Source organism: Mauremys mutica, chromosome 2, assembly GCF_020497125.1.
Source record: "Mauremys mutica isolate MM-2020 ecotype Southern chromosome 2, ASM2049712v1, whole genome shotgun sequence".
NCBI classification, from domain to species: domain Eukaryota; kingdom Metazoa; phylum Chordata; order Testudines; family Geoemydidae; genus Mauremys; species Mauremys mutica.
Genome location: NC_059073.1, coordinates 246,253,117 through 246,276,384, shown reverse-complemented (window position 1 = coordinate 246,276,384; position 23,268 = coordinate 246,253,117). Strand labels below are relative to the sequence as shown.

At 40.7% G+C, this 23,268-nt stretch overlaps 1 protein-coding gene across 3 annotated transcripts; it reads left to right on the top strand.

Annotated features, from left to right (window-relative positions):
* The first annotated feature begins 1,716 nt into the window (after positions 1–1,716).
* Positions 1,717–23,093, top strand: MIOS (meiosis regulator for oocyte development). Of its 3 annotated transcripts, none has more exons than XM_045005287.1 (11): positions 1,717–1,859; positions 2,719–4,089; positions 5,822–5,920; positions 7,905–8,162; positions 8,675–8,844; positions 12,795–12,860; positions 14,116–14,274; positions 15,371–15,523; positions 16,925–17,129; positions 20,040–20,169; positions 21,617–23,093. In XM_045005287.1, the coding sequence occupies exons 2-11, from the start codon at positions 2,793–2,795 to the stop codon at positions 21,711–21,713; spliced, it is 2,634 nt and encodes an 877-aa protein (XP_044861222.1). In that variant the 5' UTR covers positions 1,717–1,859; positions 2,719–2,792; the 3' UTR covers positions 21,714–23,093. The 3 variants fall into 3 exon arrangements, with proteins under 3 accessions (XP_044861222.1, XP_044861223.1, XP_044861224.1); XM_045005288.1 differs by lacking the exon at positions 1,717–1,859 and adding an exon at positions 1,881–1,945; XM_045005289.1 differs by lacking the exon at positions 1,717–1,859 and adding an exon at positions 2,019–2,204.
* Positions 23,094–23,268: the final 175 nt, after the last annotated feature.

Sequence of the window (23,268 nt, the reverse complement as noted above, 5' to 3'; positions counted from 1 at the left end):
AAAATTTGGGGCCAGGGCGCCCCCCAAGTGTCCCATGGCCCCGACTTGCTGCTCCTGCCCCTTGCTCGCCTTTCCTGGCCCAGAGCAGAGTGTCTCTGTCTCCTCCATGCTGCTTCCCTGTAGCATCTGCTGCTGCTGGGTCCTAGTGCCCCCAACTCCACTGCCAGGGCAGACTGACTCTGAGCCTGCCCTTCCCCCTCAAACCCTTCCCTTTTCCGGCAGGACACTCCAGCAGCAGCCCCTCCCCCCCCAGTCATTGCTCCTGCCCCATGTTGGGTAAGGAGCCAGCCCCATTCCTCACCCCCAGTGAGGCTACAGTCCTGGGCAACAGCAGGGGAGGAGGCGCACGCAGCACCCTACGGCACCCACCATGGGGGAGATGACGGAAATTCCTGGACCTGAGAGGGGCCCTAGGAGCACATGCAGTGAGAATGTAATAATAATAATTATTGGAGATATACCAATCTCCTAGAACTGGAAGGGACCTTGAAAGGTCATCAAATCCAGCCCCCTGCCTTCTCTAGGCAGGACCAATTTTTGCCCCAGATCCCTAAGTGGCCCCCTCAAGGATTGAACTCACAACCCTGGGTTTAGCAGGCCAATGCTCAAACCACTGAGCTATCCCTCCCCCCTAATGTGCTGCGGGGGGGGGGGGGAGAAAAGGGGGGCTCCTCCCCCAGAACTTGCTGCTGCCGGCAGGGAAAGGGCTGGGGAGAGTCCTTCTCTCTAGCCCCCGTCCCAGGGCAGCCTGCTTGCACCCCAAACTCATCCCCAGCCCTGCCCCACCGCAGGGCCCACATCCCCAGTCAGAGCTTCCCCCCACCACACCCTCAACCCTAGCCCTGAGCCCCTCCAGCACCCCAAACACCTTATCCCCAGTCCCAGCCAGAGCCCTCATCCCCCCACTCTGACTCACCCTGAGCGCTTCCCACACCCCAACCCCTCCATTGCCAGTCCCTGACAGAGCCCTCACCCCCTACACCCCTGCTCTCACCCTGAGCCCCTCCCACACTCCAAACACCTCATCTGTCGCCACACCCCTCACCCCTGTACCCCATCCCCCTGCACTCCTCCCATCCCCAAACTCCCTGCCAGAGCCCGCACCCCAATCATAGACTCATAGATTATTAGGATTGGAAGGGACCTCAGGAGATCATCCAGTCCAACCCCCTGCTCAAAGCAGGACCAATCCCCAAATGGCCCCCTCAAGGATTGAACTCAACCCTAGGTTTAGTAGGCCAATGCCCAAACCACTGAGCTATCCCTCCCCCCCAATGACCCAGCCTAGGGCCTGCACCCCAGACCTCCTCCCTCACCCAAACTCCCTCCCAGAGCCTTGGGCAGGTGTGGGGCCGGAGTTTGGGCAGGGGAGGGTTCGGGGCACCACCAAAATTTCTACAAACCTGCCGCCCCTGCATATATCTGCTTTAAAAGTGTGGATTCATGTCTCAGTGTCAACTAAAATTTCCAATCAACAACTAAATGGATTTTTTCCCACCTAGCAAACGGGCTTCCCGAGGTGCTGCGCTAAACGGCTGGCGGCGATGCGGGGCCGCGGCCCCTCGTGCACGTCCCCCATGTGGAGCGGTCCCGAGGCTCGCGCCGCGGCCCCGCCCTCCGCGACAGGCCGCAGAACCCCTGGAGCGGCGGGAAACCAGCACTTCCGCTCTCCGACGAGCCCGGCAGTCGCCCTCTGGCAACGGGGGCCGCATCGGGGCGGGGCTTCCTCTCAGGCCGCCCATCGAACGTGACAAAATCCGTTACCGACGCCCTGGTGAGGTAGGCAAACGGCGCTTCTTACTGCGTAGAAGACGGAGGGCGGTTGCGGGGCTGCTCGGAGACCGAACCCGGAAGCGAAGGTGTGTTCAGTTCGGGAGAGCGTCTGAGGCGGGTACGCGGTGAGGGAGCGGAGCGGGCCCGAGCCTTCCCCGCCGCGCGCCGCAGGGTGGGTTTCCAGAAATGCGCGCGTTGCTCTGGGGGGAAGGCAGATTTCTTCAAAATGATACATACAACGAGCGTCCCCGAGGAGGGAACGCTACACAAAATCCTCCCGCTAACGTGTGAAGGTTCTTTGTAGCAGAGTAATAGTAGGTGGGAATTAATGTTTGAATTACAGTCCAGTTCTGTGTATAAAACCGCACTGAAGCTCTTTGCATTGCAACACAATCAGCAAAAGGGAAAGAAACGAGCTGCTTAAGAGTTTTGTAAGTGCCTTTGACGATATCATAATATGTGTATGTGCGCCTAATACTATAGCCTGTATATGAGTTGGTTTCTTTTAAGTCTTTTTCTTGCCACAGAGAAGATATCTGTGCTTTGACAGAGTTTTTTCATATTACCACATGAGATGAACCAAAGTCTGAGATACTTCAATACTCATGGTAGTATAATAAAGGAGTAATATTCACAGAGGGTTTCATACATATGGAAAATTCTGTTTTCAGTTCAAAGAAGACTAGCTGGATGTTTTTTCTCAGTAGATAATGTTTTCACCCCTGTTATATCAATAACAGATAGAAGATGGTTGAGAATGGAACCTTGGGGTGATGGGGGAGAATTTTACAATCTCAGCTTAAGAATATACAATGCTTGAATGTTTGTTTGCCTTGGAAATAACTCAAGACCTAGTCCTAGTTTTAATTTAAAGATGAGTTAGGCATTTAAAGAATGAATATAAAAATGTGTTCACTAAAACCATTACAATTCCTTTCTTGACAGTTTCCATATGGATGGACATCACCTGAGACTTCCTATAGAATTTTAAATCACTTGCATTGATCTGTAATTGCAACATGAGTGGCTCCAAACCTGATATTCTCTGGGCTCCACACCATGTTGATAGATTTGTTGTATGTGACTCAGAATTGAGCCTCTATCACATTGAGTCTGCTGTGAGTTCAGAACTCAAAGCAGGATCCTTGCGATTATCAGAAGAAACTACAGCTACGTTATTGTCAATAAATTCAGACACGCCATACATGAAATGTGTGGCTTGGTATCCTAAATATGATCCTGAATGTCTTCTAGCCGTTGGACAAGCAAACGGTCGAGTTGTCCTTACCAGTCTGGGCCAGGATCACAACTCAAAGTCCAAAGAGCTGATAGGAAAAGAATTTGTTCCAAAACATGCACGGCAATGTAATACCTTAGCGTGGAATCCATTGGACAGCAATTGGCTTGCTGCTGGCTTAGATAAACATCGGGCTGACTTTTCAGTATTGATCTGGGATATAAGTAGCAAATACACTCCAGAGAGTGCAGTTGCCACAGAGAAAGTGAGACTTTCAGCTGGAGATACTGAAGCTGGGCTGGTAGTGACGAAGCCGCTTTATGAATTAGGACAGAATGATGCTTGTCTTTCTCTTTGCTGGCTTCCACGGGACCAGAAACTTCTTTTAGCTGGAATGCACCGAAACTTAGCTATCTTTGACCTTAGAAATACAAGCCAAAAAATGTTTGTAAATACCAAGGCAGTTCAGGGAGTGACTGTAGACCCATACTTCCATGATCGTGTGGCTTCCTTCTATGAAGGTCAGGTTGCCATATGGGATCTCAGAAAATTTGAAAAGCCTGTTTTGACCCTGACAGAGCAACCAAAGCCCCTAACAAAAGTAGCTTGGTGTCCAACAAGAACTGGACTGCTAGCTACTTTAACTAGGGATAGTAATATTATTAGATTGTATGATATGCAGCATACTCCCACACCTATTGGAGATGAAACTGAACCTACAATAATTGAACGAAGTGTGCAACCATGTGAAAATTATATTGCTTCCTTTGCATGGCATCCCACAAGTCAAAATCGAATGGTAGTTGTGACTCCCAACAGAACTATGTCTGACTTCACAGTTTTTGAAAGGATTTCTCTGGCATGGAGTCCAGTTACATCTCTTATGTGGGCTTGTGGCCGACACTTGTATGAATGCACAGAGGAAGGAAAGGCTAGTTCCTCAGAAAAAGACATTGCCACCAAAATGCGTCTCAGGGCTTTATCCAGGTATGGCCTTGATACTGAACAGGTCTGGAGAAACCATCTTCTAGCTGGAAATGAAGATTCTCAGCTGAAGTCGCTTTGGTACACTCTGCACTATATCCTTTAACATGTAAAATAAGGGAAGTTGTAAAGGAACCTTGTATGCAGATCAGTCTATATAAAAAATTTATATTTCATACTGAATGGGTAAAGAGCTTATAATGTAAACAGTGCAAGATATTGCAAATTCTTTCTGAATATTAAACATAGGAATTGAAATTCTACTTTTCCAAATCCCAGGGGAAAAAATAATGGAGGAAAAAACATATTGTCCTAGTACTTTTCTTTCCAGACGTGTGTTTATGTCCTTCATCTCCCCAGGATATTTCAAAATACAGTTACAGAGACAATCAAATACCTATTTGCATGATCAGGGTAGTGCTTACATTTCATTTAAATTAAATATGGTCTCTTTATATATTTTTTTGTAACTGTATTTTTAGGAAATGTTTCATTTTTACAAGTGAAATATCTACTCTTCAGAGTGTACTGTAAAGACTAACTAATGTTTGTAAAGCACTTTGAAGATTAAAAGTATGTAATTGCTAAACATTTATTTTCATGCATGATTGCATAGGACTCTTAAAAAAAAAATCTACCTGAATAGTTCCAAACCTTTTAGACAGTTGTATACTTTTCCTGATTTAGGGCCCAGTCATATTTACAAACCTGGAGGCAGTTAAATATTTCAGAATGTAGAAGTACCCCCCTGCTAGTGGAAACTGGGTCCATTCCATGCTATATCCTTGGCTACCCCATTGGGGTGAAAAGCAACACACATTTGTGGACAAACTGTAAAAAGCAGTCACCTTTTGCTCCCTGCACACTTTCACTAAGGGCTTGTCTAAATGGGAAAATTTACCAGCATAGTTATACCATTATAATTATACCTGTAAATTTCCCCATGTAGCTAAGCACTAATATTTACAGGCTATGGACTTGTCTATACATACAAGCAGCAAAAAGTCCTGTGGCACCTTATAGACTAACAGACGGAGCATGAGCTTTCGTGGGTGAATACCCACTTCGTCGGATGCATTTGTTGGTATTCACCCACGAAAGCTCATGCTCCAATATGTCTGTAAGTCTATAAGGTGCCACAGGACTCTTTGCTGCTTTTACAGATCCAGACTAACACGGCTACCCCTCTGATACTCTATACGTACAGTTATTCAGAAACAGCTCTTCCAGAATATGCCTTCTTTCTGTTTAGCTACATCCACTTTGAAAGTGGATTAAGATAAACAGGAACAAGGCATTTTTTGGAATAGGAGTGTCTACACATGGATTTATTCAGGAATAATTTCATGTGTAGAAAAGTGCTAAATGTTGAGATCTCTGACACTTTTGGATGCTGGGTAGGCACTTACGGGGAGAATCCATTAAGTTTCTTGTTGAAGAGACTTGACATTTCTCCATTCGCCCTTTCTCTAAGTTTAGCCCTTTAGATTTTTGCTGATGTAGACTGTACCTCCCTTCATTTCATTGGGGGGTGCTTTTCAGAATCCTAGTGAGTGAGCTGGGGCCAGCCAACCCATAAACAAATTAGCAAGTAAGGAAATCTTCTTTGACAGCAGTGCAGTCGTACTGTTTTCTTTTGTTAATTTATTAAAATTTAGTACATTTTGCTTACAGTGTTCCTTTAGTGTGGTGATCTGCAGGTGACCATCCTATTGTGGAGAGGCTGGTACATAAGACTACTTGAATAGAAGCACATTTGAAAGAATGGGGTCTTTCTCCTGTAATTAAACATTAAGACTTTTTCATGTTTCCTATACATGTGAATACTTATGAAACAATATACTGAAGATATGGATCAGAAGCTTACGGGAAACAAAGGGTCCTTAGTTTATGCAGGCATTAAATCAATTGTGAAATCATCTTTGGGTAAGAACATTACTACTTTAATAATTATACTGCAGCATGTTTACAAAAACTTTGTGGAGACTGGTATGCTTTTTGTCACATGTACAAAATTGTTAACTTGTTAGAACAGATGTTACAGTATATGGAAAAAAAATGAATATGCAAAAAGATGATGCAGAAGCACAAGTAAACATTAGTTTCTAATTTGGCTCTTGGATAAATGCTGTATATACTCGATCATAAGCCAGTTTGTTTATAAGCTGACACCCCCACCCTCCCCAAGATGGATAAGTAAAAATGGAAATTTTCAATAACCCGTTCATAAGCCAACCCTATAATTCAGGGGTCAGCAAACTTTGGCTCCTGCGCCATCAGGATAAGCTGCTGGTGGGCTGAGATGGTTTGTTTGCCTCGAGCGTCTGCAGGCATGGAGGTAAACCTAAGTAAACAAAGTGTCCCGGCGTGCCAGCTGCTTACCCTGACGGGCTGGGATAGCAACTGGTGGGGAAATTTTTTTGTGGGGGAGAAGCTGGGGGTCAGGGGAGTAACCCCTGTGACCACCTTGCACATGACCCCACCCCTAGCCTGGGACCCTCACACTCTCCCCGTCCCATCCCTTCCCACCTTATCTGGGGAGGGCCTGGGGCAGAGGGATAGCTCAGTGGTTTGAGCGTTGGCCAGGGTTTTGAGTTCAATCCTTGAGGGGGCCATTTAGGGATCTGGGGCAAAAATCTGTCTGGAGATTGGTCCTGCTTTGAGCAGGGGGTTGGACTAGATGACCTCCTGAGGTCCCTTCCAACCCTGATATTCTATGTGTCTGTCTCTCAGAGGATGTCTCTGACCTGGCCGGAGCCTGATCTGGTGGGCTGGGCTGGGCAGCGCGGACGGAGCCTGATCTGGTGGGCTGGACTGGGCAGCCATGGAGCTGCAGCTGCTTTGGAGGCTGGGGGAGAGCTGCCTGGCCAGAAGTGGAGAGACTCTGGTCCCGCCTCTTCCCTTCTGCCTCTCCTTGCTCCCTCTGTTGGGGGGAGGGGCTGTGGCCCACCTCTCCCTCTCTATACCTGGTCATAAGCTGACCTCTGTCTCTGGTGCTTCCCTTTTTTACTAAAAGTATTTGGCTTATGAACGAGTGTATATGGTAATTTGAAATGAAACATAATTTTTCTTGCAATAGCACCCAGAATTTCTGGTTTGCTTTGAAAGTCTGTTAACGTAGAGCAAGATGGGTTTCAACTTACTTGAAAGGTCATGAAGATTTATTTCAAACATTGCTTTTCCTGATGTTATGTAAAAGCTTGAAAACGATTCATTCTTTTTCTGTAACCATGTGACAATATAGGGTTTTGTTTGTTTGTTTTTCTGAATAAGAATGCAGCAGCAATCAAATATACAAAGAAGTAACCAGTACAAAGTCTGTCAGAATAATATAATCAGTGATGTAAACGAAAATACTGAGTAAGTCTTCCGTGTGTGCGAAAGAGAGAGAGGGGTGTGTGTGTGTGTGCATGCCGTGTGCTTGCTTAGCTGAATAAAAAGATGTTTCACTTATATCAGTCTTGCTTCAAGGAACTTATAGAATGTGTGGCTAAGCGCCTTGAAGCAAGAATCATGTCTTTTTATTCTGGGAGGCACTTGGAACATGTTGGGCTGCTGAGAGAAATAATGAACCATAGAATACTAGTAATAACAGAAGCATGTGCTGTTCTGTCACCTCTTTCCTTTTTAAGCTTAATTTTTGCTTTTTCAAATCTGAAAATCTTGTTACAAAGTTCATAGGAGTAATGAGGAGTTTCCAGAATGTTGTGTTGGTAAGAAGACTTGATTGGAAATAAGTATCAGTTTGATGTACATGCTAAGAAGTCATGTATTTACAACAAATTCTATTCTATACTAATGCTAAAATAAAAGTTTTTAGTAAATGTTCTTTTGTAAACTAACTTTGTTTTCAGTGAAGCTTGAAATTAAAATGTTGCAAATTGTCAATTTAAATTTTGTTTCTTCTTAGGAACAACAGAGAGTCTGAGGCATAGCAGGAGTGGGTCCGATAGGCAGGCAGATATTATTCAGTATCTAAGTGAGGAGAGGTCATTGGCCTTGCAGCTCTGTGGGTGGATAAAGAAGGGAACAGATCTAGATGTGGAACCCTTTCTAAATTCTTTGGAACAAGAAGGAGACTGGGAGAGAGCTGCTGCTGTGGCACTTTTCAACTTGGACATACGGCGAGCAATACAGATCCTAAATAAAGGAGCTTCTTCTGGAAAAGGTATATTTTTGTACCTTCTAATTTTTTATTTTTATTTTTTTTTGGTTGCAGATAACTTGCCTTACTGTTGCTAGATCAGTTTTCCCTTGCATAGAAACCCCATCAGGGCATTAATGGCAGCAAGTGAACACCCACCCTTGATGCACTTAATTCAGTGAGGGTTGGATTGGGCCCCATGTTAGAGAATTTAACAAATTCTGATCTGTCACTCCCTTCTTTAATGCATTATTGGTCTTAATCTCTTGAAAGAGCAAGGGATGATCTCATGCCCTGTACAAAATACACCCACTAGAACACTAGAAATGCTGATATCTAGTCCAATACCCAAGATCAATCTCTTTTGGAGGTGTTTGTTTTATATTATTTAAATAGCTTTTCATTAGTTTTTAATGTTTAGTGGTGCAGGGAGCGAGGAAAGTATGTCTGAATGTCAGCATATGTGGGCTATTTCAGATTATTGGACAAGTGCTTCTGAATTTTTATCCCTATACTTGGTGGTTTTTGTTAATCAGGTGATCTGAACCTCAATGTAGTAGCAATGGCTTTATCAGGATATACAGATGAGAAGAACTCCCTTTGGAGAGAAATGTGCAGCACTCTGAGATTACAACTAAACAACCCCTACTTGTGTGCCATGTTTGCTTTTCTGACAAGTGAATCTGGTTCGTATGATGGAGTTTTGGTAAGCAATTTTTTGTCACACTAAATGTCCTTTAACTGTATGCAGAGGCCTATATATGAATTCTTTGAATTTTAATTCTAAATAGAATGTATTCTTGTTTACTTCCTCCTGATGCTCACTGTTGTTTTCTCATGAATATTTCCTTTAAAAAATCCTATGATATTCATGAATCCATAAAAGATGGAATAAAATTCTAGCTAAAAATGTCAAAGTTCTCTTCATAGTAAAACTTTTAAGAGTTAATTTAGGTTTTTTTCTTTAATTGTAAACTTATTGTAAAACTATACAAAACTACATGAATAACCCTTTACATTTATAGTTGGGATCTTCTCTCTTTCAAACACTAAAAGACAATGTTGAGAATATACTTAAGCAGGTAGGGAAGCAAATGAGTGAGAAGATGGTAAAAGAGGAGGGAAGGGAAAGCAAATTGAGAAAGCAGAGAAGTTCATCAAATTCCCCCCCATGTTTTCCCTTAAGTGAGCATTCCAGTTCACTCAATTGTCTTCTTTGTTGTTTTCTAGCAAATTTAAAAAACTGATCTTTTAAAATATTTAAAAGATTGACTACCTTGCTTAGGCTATTTTCTGGAAAAACAAATCAAAATTTCTTAAAACAACTGGCATAGTAGAATAGGGTAATCCTATGCATATGGCCCTACCAAATTCACGGCCATGAAAAATGCATCACGGACTGTGAAATCTGGTCTTTTGTGTGCTTTTACCCTATACTGTACAGATTTCACGGGGGAGACCAGCGTTTCTCAAATTGGGGGTCCTGACCCAAAAGGGAGAGTGTGTGTGTGTTGGGGGGGAGAAGGGGTCATGGTATTGCCACCCTTACTTCTGCGCTGCCTTCAGAGCTGGGCAGCCAGAGAGCAGCTATTGTTGGCCAGGTGCCCAGCTCTAAAGGCAGCGCCCCACTAGCAGCAAAGAAGTAAGGGTGGCAATACCATACCATGCCACTCTTACTTCTGTGCTGCTGCCTTCAGACCTAGGCAGCTGGAAAGTGGCGACTGCTGACGGGGAGGGGCCCAGCTCTGCAGGCAACAGCACAGAAGTAAGGATGGCAATATTCTACAATACCATGCTTGCTTCTGCACTGCTTCTGGCGGCAGCTCTGCCTCCAGCACTGGGCTCCTGGCCAGTAGCAACCGCTCTCCAGCTGCTGAGGTCTGAAGGCAGTGCTGCCCCCAGCAGCAACGCAGAAGTAAAGCGAGGGAGGGATGGTACTGTTACTCCCATGCTAACTTTTCAACCCCACCCCCTACAACTCCTTTTTGGGTCACGATCCACCCAATAACACCTAAAATCATGCAATTTACTATTGAAAAAATCTTATGACCGTGAATTTGACCAAAATGGACCATGAATTTGGTAGAGCCCTACCTATGCAGGAGACTCAGGATCAATTCCCATTTGCCATTTCTTGTTCCCCCAGGCCACAAGGTAGCTGAACCATTGCAGAGGCAACATATTTAGTCCCTCAGTGATTGGGGGAAGGGAGGCAAGAAAGTGCCGTCACTCAATGGAAACTGTTCTGGCCAGTGTAAGGATCAGTGTTAACTGGCATCAAAGGGATAGCTGTCCAGACATTGTGAGGAAAAGCAGTCATGACTTAAAGTGAGGCTGAGATGAATGTTCTCCCTTTCAGTAAATGTGCACTCTCTCCAGAATGTGGGGGAATAAGAGCAAATGGAAATCTAAGGAGGGTTAGCAGTTCATAGAATAATCCACCAAAACACTAAAAACCAGTCACAGGGGTCTAAGAAGGGATTGGCAAAAGGTAACACAAACAGGGCCAACAAGATAAAGGGAAGGATAATAAATAAGTGGTACTTTTTTTTTAAATAAAAAAGGTATACTTGAAAATTAAATCTAATTTCCTCCCCCCCCTGCCCCCAGTTTACCCTAAAATAATAATAATAAAAAAGAGACAGGTTGGGATTCCCAATGAAAAATACTATTTCTTTTGTTTATCATTTTTACAGTGCAAATATTTGTAATAAAAATAGAGTGAGCACTGTACACTTTGTATTCTGTGATATTTAAATTAGGGCTGTCGATTTTAATCGCAGTTAACTCACATGATTAACTAAAAAAAATAATTGCAATTAATCAGTTTTAATCACAGTTATACAATAGAATACCAATTGATTACAAATATTACAGTTATTTGCACTAAAAATGATTGGTATTTTTCAATTCATCTCATACAAGTACCATAATGCCATCTCTTTATTGTGAAAGTGCAATTTACAAAATCTAGATTTTTGTTGCTGTTACATAACTGCACTCAAAACAAAACTATGTAAAACTTCAGAGCCTACAAGTCCACTCAGTCCTACTTCTCATTCAGCCAATTGCTAAGACAAACAAGTTTGTTTACATTTAGGGGAGTTAATGCTGCTGGCTTCTTATTTACAATGTCACCTGAAAGTGAGAACAGGCATTCGTGTGGGACTTTTGTAGTTGGCATTGCAAGGTATTTACGTGCCAGATATGCTGAACATTCCTATGCCCCTTCATGCTTCAGCTATCATTCCAGAGGACATGCTTCCATGGTGATCTCACTCATCTTTGTGTGTGTTGTGGTTTTTTTTTTTTTTAAGTTAATTTTAAATTTGTGACTGAACTCCTTGGGGGGAGAATAGTAATCTCCTGCTCTATTTTTATCTGCCATATATTTCATATTATAGTAGTCTCAGATGATGACTCAGCACATCTTCATTTTAAGAACGCATTTGCTGCAGATGTGACAAAATGCAGAGAAGGTACCAATGTGAGATTTCTAAAGATAGCTACAGCACTCGACCCAAGGTTTAAGAATCTGATGTGCCTTCTGAAATCTGAGAGGGAAGAGATGTGAAGCATGCTTTCAGAAGTCTTAAAAGAGCAACACTCCAGTGCAGGAACTACAGAACGTGAATCTCCCCCCCCCCCCCCCCCAAAAAAAAAAGAAAAAGAAAATCAGCCTTCTGCTGGTGGCATCTGACTCAGATGATGAAAATAAACATGTTGGTCCACACTGCTTTGGATTGTTATCAAGCAGAACTTGTCCTCAGCATGGACACATGTCCTCTGGAATGGTGGTTGAAGCATGAAGGGTCATGAATATTTAGCGCATCTGGCATGTAAAAAATCTTGCGACGCCAGCTACAACAGTGCCATAGGAATGCCTGTTCTCACTTTCAGGTGATGTGAACAAGAAGCAGGCGGCATGATCTCCTGCAAATGTAAACAAACTTGTTTTGTCTGAACAAGAAATAGGACTGAGTGGACTTTTGTTTTATTTTTGAATGCAGTTATATTTTGTACATAATTCTACATTTGTAAGTTCAACTTTCGTGATAGAGATTGTACTATAATACTTGTATGAGGTGAATTGAAAAATACTATTTTGTTTCTTGCAGAGCAAATATTTCAAAAATAAAGTGTGCACTGTACACTCTGTATTTTGTGCTGTATTTGAAAATAAAGAAAAACATCCAAAAATGGTTATTAAATTTCAATTGGTATTCTGTTGAACAGTGCGATTAAAACTGCGATTAATCACAATTAATTTTAATCGTGATTCATTTTTTTGAGTTAATTGTGTGAGTTAACCCTGCCTGTATCCCTGCTGCTTGGATGTATTCTCCACTATACATGCTGGAAGTACTATGGACCAGCACTGTGACTTGCCAGCTTTTCATAGACTGAAATGCAATTTGTTGGGTCAGGCTTTCTTGCCATTGTGGTAGATTGCCCCTGGTAATCGTTTTGTGACTAAGCATAAGGTACCCGGTACTTGAAAGAGTTAATATCACAATGTGAGGACACCTCTAATTCATGTGCATAATGAAATTCATGGCATTAGTTATACAGTAAGCCTACTGTTCTGTTTAGAAGCAATGAGTGATTTGGAAATTTTAGCTTTATATTGCCATATGTATCTGTCTTTCCTCACAGTATGAGAATAAGGTAGCAGTACGAGACAGAGTGGCATTTGCTTGTAAATTCCTCAATGATGCACAGGTGAGTGTGTGTTTTGAATAGTAGCATAAACTGATAGCCATCCTGTATTTTTAATCAGAACCTTTTATAAAAAATTATAAAAGTGTGAATAATGGAAGTAATGATGCAATGTGTTCCTTTCCTAAAAATAAAAAGCAATAAATTCACTATTGTATAATCTGAAAATCAGATTATACCTTCAGTCTGATTTCCAATTGTGATAATTAGGGTCAGTGTTAATACTTTCACTATTTTTATAGCATGTTACTACGTTAACAGATGTATTTCTAACAGGATACACATACTGTTAATGCCATAGTCATTATGATCCATGATGTATCTTTACTAGCAATCTTATAATTATAGGATCTTATTCCACAACTGATTCTGCATTGATGATTGCCCACTTAATTCAGTGGTGCTTCATGCTGACAGAGAGTTCTGTTTGCATGGTGTCAATGGCTGGATCAGGACCAAACTGTATAGAGGAGGTTTTCACAGTCTGTCTCTTGGTTGCTCTTCCTTCTCTTTTGTCTGGCTCACATACACATGATCAGGTTAGCAAATAAATATTAAGCATCCTTCAATTAGTGATCTTATCTAGGCATGTAAATTTGTTTAATCTGTTTTCATGGGAAAGTTGGTTAAACAGTTTTACATGCCTGTAACTAACCAACCTGATCAAGCTAAACAAACTCTTTTTTGCTGTTTAAATGCTCCTTTAAATTGTTGTCTAATTATGAAGTTCTTTCAAAGAGAATGTGTGTTAATCTCTAAGACTTCAGAGCATGTTTTGTACTGTTAGAACAGCAAACTCTTATGGACTTTAAGGTCAGAAGGGACCATTATGATCATCTAGTCTAGCTTCCTGCACAACGCAGGCCACAGAATCTCACCCATCCACTCCTGTAACAAATCCCTAACCTATGTCTGAGTTATTGAAGTCCTCAAATCGTGGTTTTATATTCCAGATTAGGTTAAGAGAAATCAGATAGGTTGTTTGACAGTAGGAAAGGGTATTTTTTAAATTACTGAAATGGTGGCTTATCTTTTGTTTTCCCACCATGTGAGGAAACTTAGGTACATTTGCCAGGATTTTGACTCTGATGCAATGAAGTGAATGTTTCTGTATTTTAGACTCATTTTCTGCATAAATTCCAGCAGATACCTCTTAGGGAGAAAATTAATCAAAAAATTGAAGTGTTAGCATGTGCTAATTGATCACATTAAAAGGTCATGAGAAGAAAATGAAGGTGGAAATCCTTTATTTTTGTAGCTGAATAGATTCGTTGAAAAGCTGACAAATGAATTGAAAGATGCTGGGAACTTGGAAGGAATTCTGCTGACAGGACTGACAAAAGATGGAGTGGACTTAATGGAAAGTTACGTTGATAGAACCGGGGATGTCCAGACAGCAAGCTATTGTATGCTCCAGGTTAGTATTTCTCTCTGAAGTAATTTCAGGTTACTCCATTATTCTTCAGCACTGTGGTAATAAATCTTATATAGTGATCTGAAAAGTACTTCTTAGCATGTACTTAAAAAAATGAGAGATACCATGTATAGCCTATGTAGTTTTACGTTCAGTATTTCATTTGGCACCTTAGAAGCAGAGGTTCTCATGGAATACTCCTTTCCCCTTCCACTAGCTGGGCTGGGCACATCTAGCCACAGTCTGATACTGATTGAGTTCCCATGCAGAATCCCGGGATGGTGCTCTGTTAAATATCCCAGTACTTTCCTTACTTCCCAGAAACTGGTGGCAGAAGAACTTGGATTCTTACCATGTCATTGCTTGGTGTGCTGGTGCCTGGAGCCGCCCCGATCATGCTCCTAGCAAAGCTTGGTACAATTATAAGATACATGGGTTTCTGAACAGTACTAAAGCGTAGTATTGCATTATAGCTCATGCTTGCTGAATTTTTTTATTTAATAGATAATCTTGAATGTTTCCTTTAGTCATACTACTTTGTGTTGCTTCAGATATCTTTTATTAAATAATGTGAAACCCTCTGAAGAAATGTTACTTGTATTGTGTAGGGATGTAAAATATTAAACAGTTAACCAATAAGTATTAGTCTTACCGCTAATACAGGGATAGGCAACCTATGGCACGTGTGCCAAAGGCAGTACGTGAGCTGATTTTCAGTGGCACTCATACTGCCTGGGTCCTAGCCACTGGTCCGGGGGGCTCTGCATTTTAAATTAATTTTAAATGAAGCTTCTTAAACATTTTGAAACCTTTATTTACATACAACAATAGTTTAGTTATATATTATAGACTTATAGAAAGAGACCTTCTAAAAATGTTTAAATTGTGTTATTGGCACACGAAACCTTAAATTAGAGTGAATAAATGAAGACTCTGCACACCACTTCTGAAAGGTTGCCGACCCCTGCACTAATATATTGCGGTTAACGTTTAAAACAAATTGGCAGCAGACCCCAACCCCAGACCCTGACCCCTGTCGTGTTAACAATTAATTACATCCCTAGTATTGTGTATGTTGGTGGTTTATTTCATGCTTTAGGGTTCTCCATCCGACGTACTTAAGGATGAAAGGGTTCAATATTGGATTGAGAATTACAGGAATTTGTTGGATGCTTGGAGGTTCTGGCATAAACGAGCAGAATTTGACATCCATAGGAGTAAGCTGGATCCCAGTTCAAAACCTTTAGCGCAGGTAAACATGAATTATATTTTTGTAAGCATTTAATAAGGTAAAAAGTTAGTCCTTCAGCACCTCATCCATAGGGTTTCCTTTCATACGTTCATCACAGCGTCCGCTCAGACCTAGCACAGCCTTATGTGCCTTCAGTTAGACTTTCCAACCCTTTCTAAAGGATTTGGGACCTTTTTGGACCCAGGGATCCTATCTGTTTGCTGGGGAAGAAGGTTGTGAGGCATTTTAAAACCAGGCTATTTATCTAAAATTCCTGTCTTTCTGTTGGTCCCTGGAAAATGGAGTGTGAACTAGTGTATATGTATATGTCTCCAGAGGGTAGCTTCAAAGGGCTGACAGAGGAAGTGCATTAGCATCCCTCCTCCCTACAAGAGAGAGTACATACTGCCACAATAATACATACACAATTGCTTTTTTAATACACTGTACCCCAAAGGTATTCAATAAGGTTTAACTTAATTCATAAGATTTGTTCAGGATATTGTCAGTCTGTCACACATGCATAGAGAAATGAGGCACGTGCTCATTGTTAGCCACATCTTGGCCTCTACCAGCAGAAAGGAAGGCCTGGTTTAAGGCCATGCTGAAAATGTTGCTGCAAGAGCCTGTTAAATGTATGTAGGGCAGGCAGGGTGGCGGTGATCTGACAAAAGCTGCAATCTTGATTGTTAGATGATGGAAAATAGTACTGGAAAAAATCCAGTTTCCCTTTCCAAGTAGTGGAAATAAGCTTTCAAGTCTTTTATTAAAGTAAGCTCGTTTTTGTTCAGTGTATTTTAGGAGGTGTTTATATAATTATTTTATAAGAGTAGAAACAGGCCTTTCAACAACTTTGATTTCCAGCACTTTCTATGGTGAAAGCAGGTTCCTTCATCCCCTGCTAAAAAGAATCATTCAAACTGCAGCAGCGCATTGAGCTCCACACTTGTCCCATTCACTGTAAGAAAATACTGACACATACGGTGACAAATATTGATTAAAAAGTGCCCTGAATTTTTGTGTGTGAGATATAAAATGCCTTACATGACTGAAGACACAAGAATCAATACTTTTCCCTTAAAATAGTGTCCTGTAGAGCCCTATAGCCTTGTATCTCTCAAGATTCTAAACTTTTTTGTATCTGTTTACCTTCATGTTCTGTTTAGAACTTCAGATGGGCACTCCTCCTATGTATATTTCAATTCAAATACATTGCTGTTGTTGACTTAAGGTGTGTGGTTGTTTTTTAATTCTGTAGCTTGTGGCCGACTGTCTATTCTGGATGAGATTTTAGCTTTTTATCTTAAATCAGCAAAGCAAAAACTTCTCAATTCACAAACATAACTAGAATTTATTGGTTGTACCCTGTTGCAAGTATCTCATTCCTATTCTTAATTTTGGCTCTTGTCTGTGTTTTTGCAGGTATTTGTGAGTTGCAATTTCTGTGGGAAATCAATCTCTTATAGCTGTTCAGCCATACCTCATCAGGGCCGAGGTTTTAGTCAATATGGAGTAAGTGGCTCACCAACCAAGTCAAAGGTTACAAGTTGTCCTGGTTGTCGGAAACCCCTTCCTCGCTGTGCACTTTGCCTAATAAATATGGGGACTCCAGTTTCCAGCTGCCCTGGTATGGCACAATTTTAAGAAACTCCTTTTTAATCTTAAAATGCAGTACTATTTAAAGGCGCATGATTAGCGGCCCCTGTTTAATGACACAAATGCAATGCAATATCTCTTTCTACTCTTATTATTTTGAAATACCTCTCTCATTGAAAGATTCACTGGTTCAAATCCCACCCAGTTCAGTGATGAGATCTCTGATTACAATTGTTTGATGCCTGACAGTATGTAAATTAGTTGTTCCTGACTGTTTGCCTGTAAGATACCAATTCCCTCAGTGAACATGGAGGTTACCCTCTGACTACTAGAGAGTAGGCTCTCCGAAGTAGATGAAGTACATTCTTGCATCGCAGCCTACTGTTCTTCGGTTGCTGCCACTGCTCATGAAGATGTATGTATCCTGTGACTCAAGACTTCAGTCTTCTGGAGCCCAGTCACAAGTGGGAGAAGTGAGAGTCTAGTACACCTCTACCCTGATATAACGCTGTCCTTGGGAGCCAAAAAATCTTACAATGCGGTTTCACCTATAACGCGGTATCAAACTTGCTTTGATCTGCCGGAGTGTGCAGCCCCGCCCCCCTGGAGCACTGCTTTACCGCGTTATATCCAAATTTGTGTTATATCGGGGTAGAGGTGTAGTCAGAACACAGGACAGGGAAGAACTAAGAATTCCTGATTTCTAATCCTGACTCTCTAACACAGTTTTCCTTATGTTCTTGGGCAAGTGACTTGACCTCTCTGCTTCAGTAAAATGAGAATAAAACTTAGTTATGTACTTCACAGGGTTGTTAGGATTAGTTTGATGTTTGTAAAGTGATCCCAAGATGGAAATATACTATAGAATTGCTAAGAATTTCATGCCATAAACAAAAAGTAGGTAAAAAAATACAACTTTAGTAAATGATATTATAGTATCTTTCTTTATTGACAAATCTGTAAATGTAGGATGAAAAACAAAGACAATGCAGCAAGTTAAAGTCATTAAATATATCCAAGAGAATATGCACTTCTTACTTTAAACTTTCTAGGGTACATGTAATAGCCAACTGTTTACATGTTTACTGCAACATGAAACATGAATAAGATTAATCCATGCCTTGAAACTATTAAAAAAAACAACAAAAAACCAAAACACTTTATTTCTAAAATGTAATTATAGTAAAACTTATTCTCTTCTCCTCTTCCCTGTGACAGGGATATGTCCTTGATCATGCCCCATTTTGGCCCTGCAGGTATACAGCCCTCAGCTCCCTCTCGGTGCTTGCAATCACTCACTGAGACCTGGTACTGAGAACAGGATCCACCCTACCCCATCCCTTGTTGTGGGGGCTCATTAACTTTGTTAACCAAAAAAAAAAAAGTACAAAAACCTCATTGTTAGTCCTGCTAGTCCAACCCTACTGCTGGTACTGTGGTTAATATTGACAAGTGTCTTCTCCCAAGTTCAGGACTCCACAGCCACTCTTCCTGGAGCAGAGTTATAGCTCAAATGGCTCACCCTCCTTAAATCAAGCTTTCCTGTTGCCAGGTTGTATTTCAAAACAAGTTCACTCTCCCTAGGTCATCCTGGAGCTGGGTTCTCCCCAGCTGGCCCCTCTTTACTCAGTCCTTTCACTTATCACCTTAGAGAGGTTAACAGGCAAGCAGTTCTCCTGCTAGTCTCTAGGAGCTACTCTCTCCAGGAACACCCTCCTCCAACTGAGCTCTAGTAGCCTCCTGTCAGGTCCAGGTGCTCATTAGTTAGCTGCCAACCACTGCCCCTTGGCAATTAATTGCTTACAGATGGACTGGTTCTCCTTGAAGAAGCCTGTCACGGGTAGACTGGGTCCTGACTCCCCAGAAAGGGCCAGCCATCCTGTGATGCTCCCCCATATGTAAAATGTATGTCTGTTGCAAAAATTTAATTGCTAACTAGCAAACTAATATGTCCTCCGCTGTGGTGTCATGAGGTTTATTTCATGGCTGTAACAGCCTTCAGTCTTACTGGTTAAATGCTAAACAAATTGTGTTGATGCTTTCTCTCACCAACCATGCTTATAGTTCAGTATTGTGATATTACAGACATGGAATATAGTATTGTGTTGTCATACATACACACATCTTTCACAACTGTTTCACTAGTCCATCTTAAGACTTCTTTATTACAATTTTCAGAGTAGCAGCCGTGTTAGTCTGTATCCACAAAAAAAAACAGGAGTACTTGTGGCACCTTAAAGACTAACAAATTTATTTATTATTTATTACAATTGTTTCCATTTATAGCTTATTGATGTGTTACTATGTGGTTCTGGAGTAACACTCTTCCAAAGCAGAAAAGAAATCCTCCCAGTGAAATAGGTAACATTAGAAAATGTAGCAGTTATTGCAAAAGAAATAGTGTGAAATGAAGCTATTAATAGGCAAGCAGAAATTATTGTGACAGTAACAGCTAAAACAGTAGTTTAGCAATATAATTCTATTGGTTTTATCCTTCCTGGTATATTAACATTTTTTTCCTGTTCATTAATTTTGCTAATTACCTCTGTTAGGGGTGGAAGTGATTTTATAAAATCTCAAAATAGAAATGTATTGCAAATACTCTCATATGAAACCTACTGAGAAGCCAGAATGTAAGATCTCAGTAGTATTGGGAGTACCAAAAGGTCACGTAAAATACACATCGTAACACTGTAAACAACTATAATATTTCAAAATATTTGTGCTCAAATGAGAAATACCATATTGAAGAAAAATGCTAAAGCTTTCAAGATAGAATCATTGGTTAAATAACTGTAATTTTCATTTATTTTGGGGTGATAAATTAAGAAAATTATCAGTTTATTTCTGCTTCCAAATCAAGCTCCTAATTTCAATTTTAAGTTCTTTAATACTCCAATATAGCACAGATATTGACTGAAAGTTTCTTACCTATCCATAGGAGTATCAAAGTCAGATGAAAAGGTGGATCTTAGCAAGGACAAGAAATTAGCCCAGTTCAACAACTGGTTTACATGGTGCCACAACTGCAGGCATGGTGGTCATGCTGGACACATGCTCAGCTGGTTCAGGTAAACTGACAAAATTAAACATGTAGCCTCTCATATAAATTTATATCTAATGTGCCATATTGGACATACCTCCTTGGCTGTCATGTTTATTAAATATTGTATTTACTTGTCTGGTATTACGTAAAACAAGTGAACCACGCTTAAGGTTGAGATTTCAGCTTTAACTCTGCATCTCCTGATTTTGATTCCTTGAGTTCCAAGTCTTAATATTGCATTAACGCTAGCTTTTGCATGGAATGTATGTCAGCAGAGCCAAATTTCTGCTGCTATCCCACAGCGGAGAGTCTGAGCATTTACTTGAGATTCAAGACAGTTGTGTGTGATTACAAGACACTATACCAGTAATGGCCAGTTATCCAATTAACCCCTGTGCCATTATGCTGAAAGCCATGCCCTATCTAGAAACAGCTGTAAGTGTGAACAAACTCTCTCTTTTCTGTCTTGGCATATTGGTACTGCTTGATGGTTCTATTTGGAAAGATGTAGGGCAGATGTGTCCTGATATAGGGATCAAAGAAATGGAGAATTCCTGTGGGGAACAGCCTTTGTTAGGGGTGGTCCAACAGAAAGGGAAGCTGGCAGCCTACGGAAGCAGTCTGATAAAGTGGAGAACTTGCTAGCTGGACAAAAGGCTGCTGTTTATCATGGTACTGGGGGTCAGCTATTGCTCAGGATCTGGGAGAGTGTTAATTTCCCAAATGTAAATAGTGATTTCACTTTGACAGTTCTGAGGTTTTTTGTCTTGTTTTTAAATTTTGTGTACTGTGTTAAAAACGTATTCCTTTCTATTTTCTCATGTTGTGATGACAGGTGTCAAATGTCAGGTTCATTGGAGTTGTATTCTGACAGTTTAGCAGCATGGCTAGGATTAGTTTCTAGGTTGCCTCATGATTTATTGCAAGATGTGGCATGTTGTCCATTAGCTATTCTGTGTCATGCACAGTAAGTAGCCTTTTATCCCATTAAACTGTAGGATGTTATTAAATTAGGGTCTCCTCTCTCTAGATGTCATGCTATACCTCCTGCAGTTGGTGCCTACTGCTGGGGATATTTGAGCCCAATTTGTCATACTATATTGGACTCCCTGTCTTGAATTTAAACTTCTAATATGTCACCATTTTACATATTAGAGAGCATTTTCAAAGATGCAGACAGGACAAGGGGGAGAGTGTCATTTTAATTTTATCTACTTCAAGTTGACCGTATAAAACTTACTTTGAGCTCCTATGTCCTTTCTGCCTATATTTTCATAGTTAAAAGGATTGATCTTCTGCTTTCAGATAACTTATTGCTGATTTATTCTGTATGTTTTATTTCCAAATTATGTTCAACTATTGATTTCTTTGATCATGTTGCTGCACAGATTTACATTTTGGGAAATACAGGACTGAGATTACAAAGCTGTTCCTTTACAGTTTTATAATCCCCCGTTTCCTTTCTCACCCAGGGACCATACTGAGTGTCCAGTTTCTGCGTGTTCATGTAAATGTATGCAGTTGGATACTACAGGGAATCTCATCCCAGCAGAGACTGTTCAGCCATAAAACAACCAAGTTTAAAAATGTGGGGCTAATAAATGTCCTTCACAGCCTATACATACCTCAAAACAAGTAACTCCTGAATCGCCTATAATGGAAAAGTAAATCATTCTGTTGGATCAGCAGTTTTGGTGTGTGAATAGTTTTAGATGTGCTTCACAGAGCCAGGTGTTGCTGGAATGAACCTTTTTAAGCGTGCCATATGGACTATAGTCAGTGTGTTGAAGCAGATCCTTTTAGAAATACTTCCACAGGTTCTGTTGAAATTCAGTAAGATTTTTTTCAGAGCAGGGTATTCTCCAAAGTTCACTTTGTACCTTGTAGCTACTGTATTAATTCATTATGTATGCTGTATATACGCTATCATAAGCCGCCCCTCCCCCCACCCCCTCCCTCACCTCCTGAGGTCACTTCCAACCCTGATACTCTGAATCATAGAGTAACACTGAACAATCCATGAATTCGCCATCTGAAATGAGCCAGTATTATATACTGTTTTTAGTATGACTTCTGGGCGTTCAAAATAGATAATTGAAGACTGTTATTGAGCAAATCCCTGAGTTATGCTGTAGCTTTCTATTTTCATTCATTGCTGCTCATTATATACAAAGGATACTGTTTCTTTGAAATTCTTTCAAGAGTCCAGCTATTAAAACGTTTAATTTCTGCTATAGATTTTTCTTGAAAGAAAAGTTGCATTCATGTAATTGTTTTCTGTATTCACATTTTGTTAATACTAAGACTATTTCAGTGCAAGTTTACCTACATATCTTGCTGTTTGAATGTAAAATTTTTAATTCAAGTTTTTTCCTAACAAAGTGCTTCAAACTGTTTCATTTAATAAAAAGAGGAATATCAACTTCAAAACAGAATATAAATAATCCTGATTTTTATGAAGGACTCTTGATGATATTTTGGATGCACACAAACTGAGGTTTTGTAAAAGTTAATCAGATTCAATTCAAATTATGATTACTGGACCAATATAAATTTCAGATAACATGGAGATTTGAATATTCAGTGTTTAGAAAATCAGGGTTTACCTGCTCTTGTAAAATGTGTTGAAATGTGAAATGCATCAATTCAAATTATGCTACAGAGTACCAGTGGACATTGGCCCTCCTCATAAAATTGCACTATTTTTAAAGTTTCTGGTCAAGAGCAGTTTCATAACCTGTTGCTGGTCAGGAATAAAATTCATTAGTGGAGCACTGAGTGTCATCTGGCCACACTATACTTGGCTCTAGTGAGTGTTTAGTTGTCCTTGATTTTTATAAGCAACAAAATTCACACAGAATTAGAAGAAACTGCTTTAAGTAATAACATTGGTTTATTTGGGGGGAGGGTGGTTTTTGTTTTTTAAACTGGTGAATAAAAATTGATACTTGTCACTCAAAAAAACCCCCAAATGTTAGAAGATGGAACACTAGCAATAAAATGGTATCTTATTGCCAGTATTGTGAAAAATTGGTCTTTAAAAAACAGAACATACTGTAAAATGCAACTGGTTACCAGCATTCCGCTGTATTGGCAATAAAGTAGAAGCCAAATGTAAATTATG

Bases quoted from the DNA above. Each gene is read 5' to 3' on its own strand.
- MIOS (XM_045005287.1), top strand. From the start codon at position 2,793: ATGAGTGGCTCCAAACCTGATATTCTCTGGGCTCCACACCATGTTGAT. The intron at 8,845-12,794 runs GTAAGCAATTTT...CTTTCCTCACAG, and splicing joins GTTCGTATGATGGAGTTTTG to TATGAGAATAAGGTAGCAGT. The intron at 12,861-14,115 runs GTGAGTGTGTGT...TTATTTTTGTAG, and splicing joins AATTCCTCAATGATGCACAG to CTGAATAGATTCGTTGAAAA.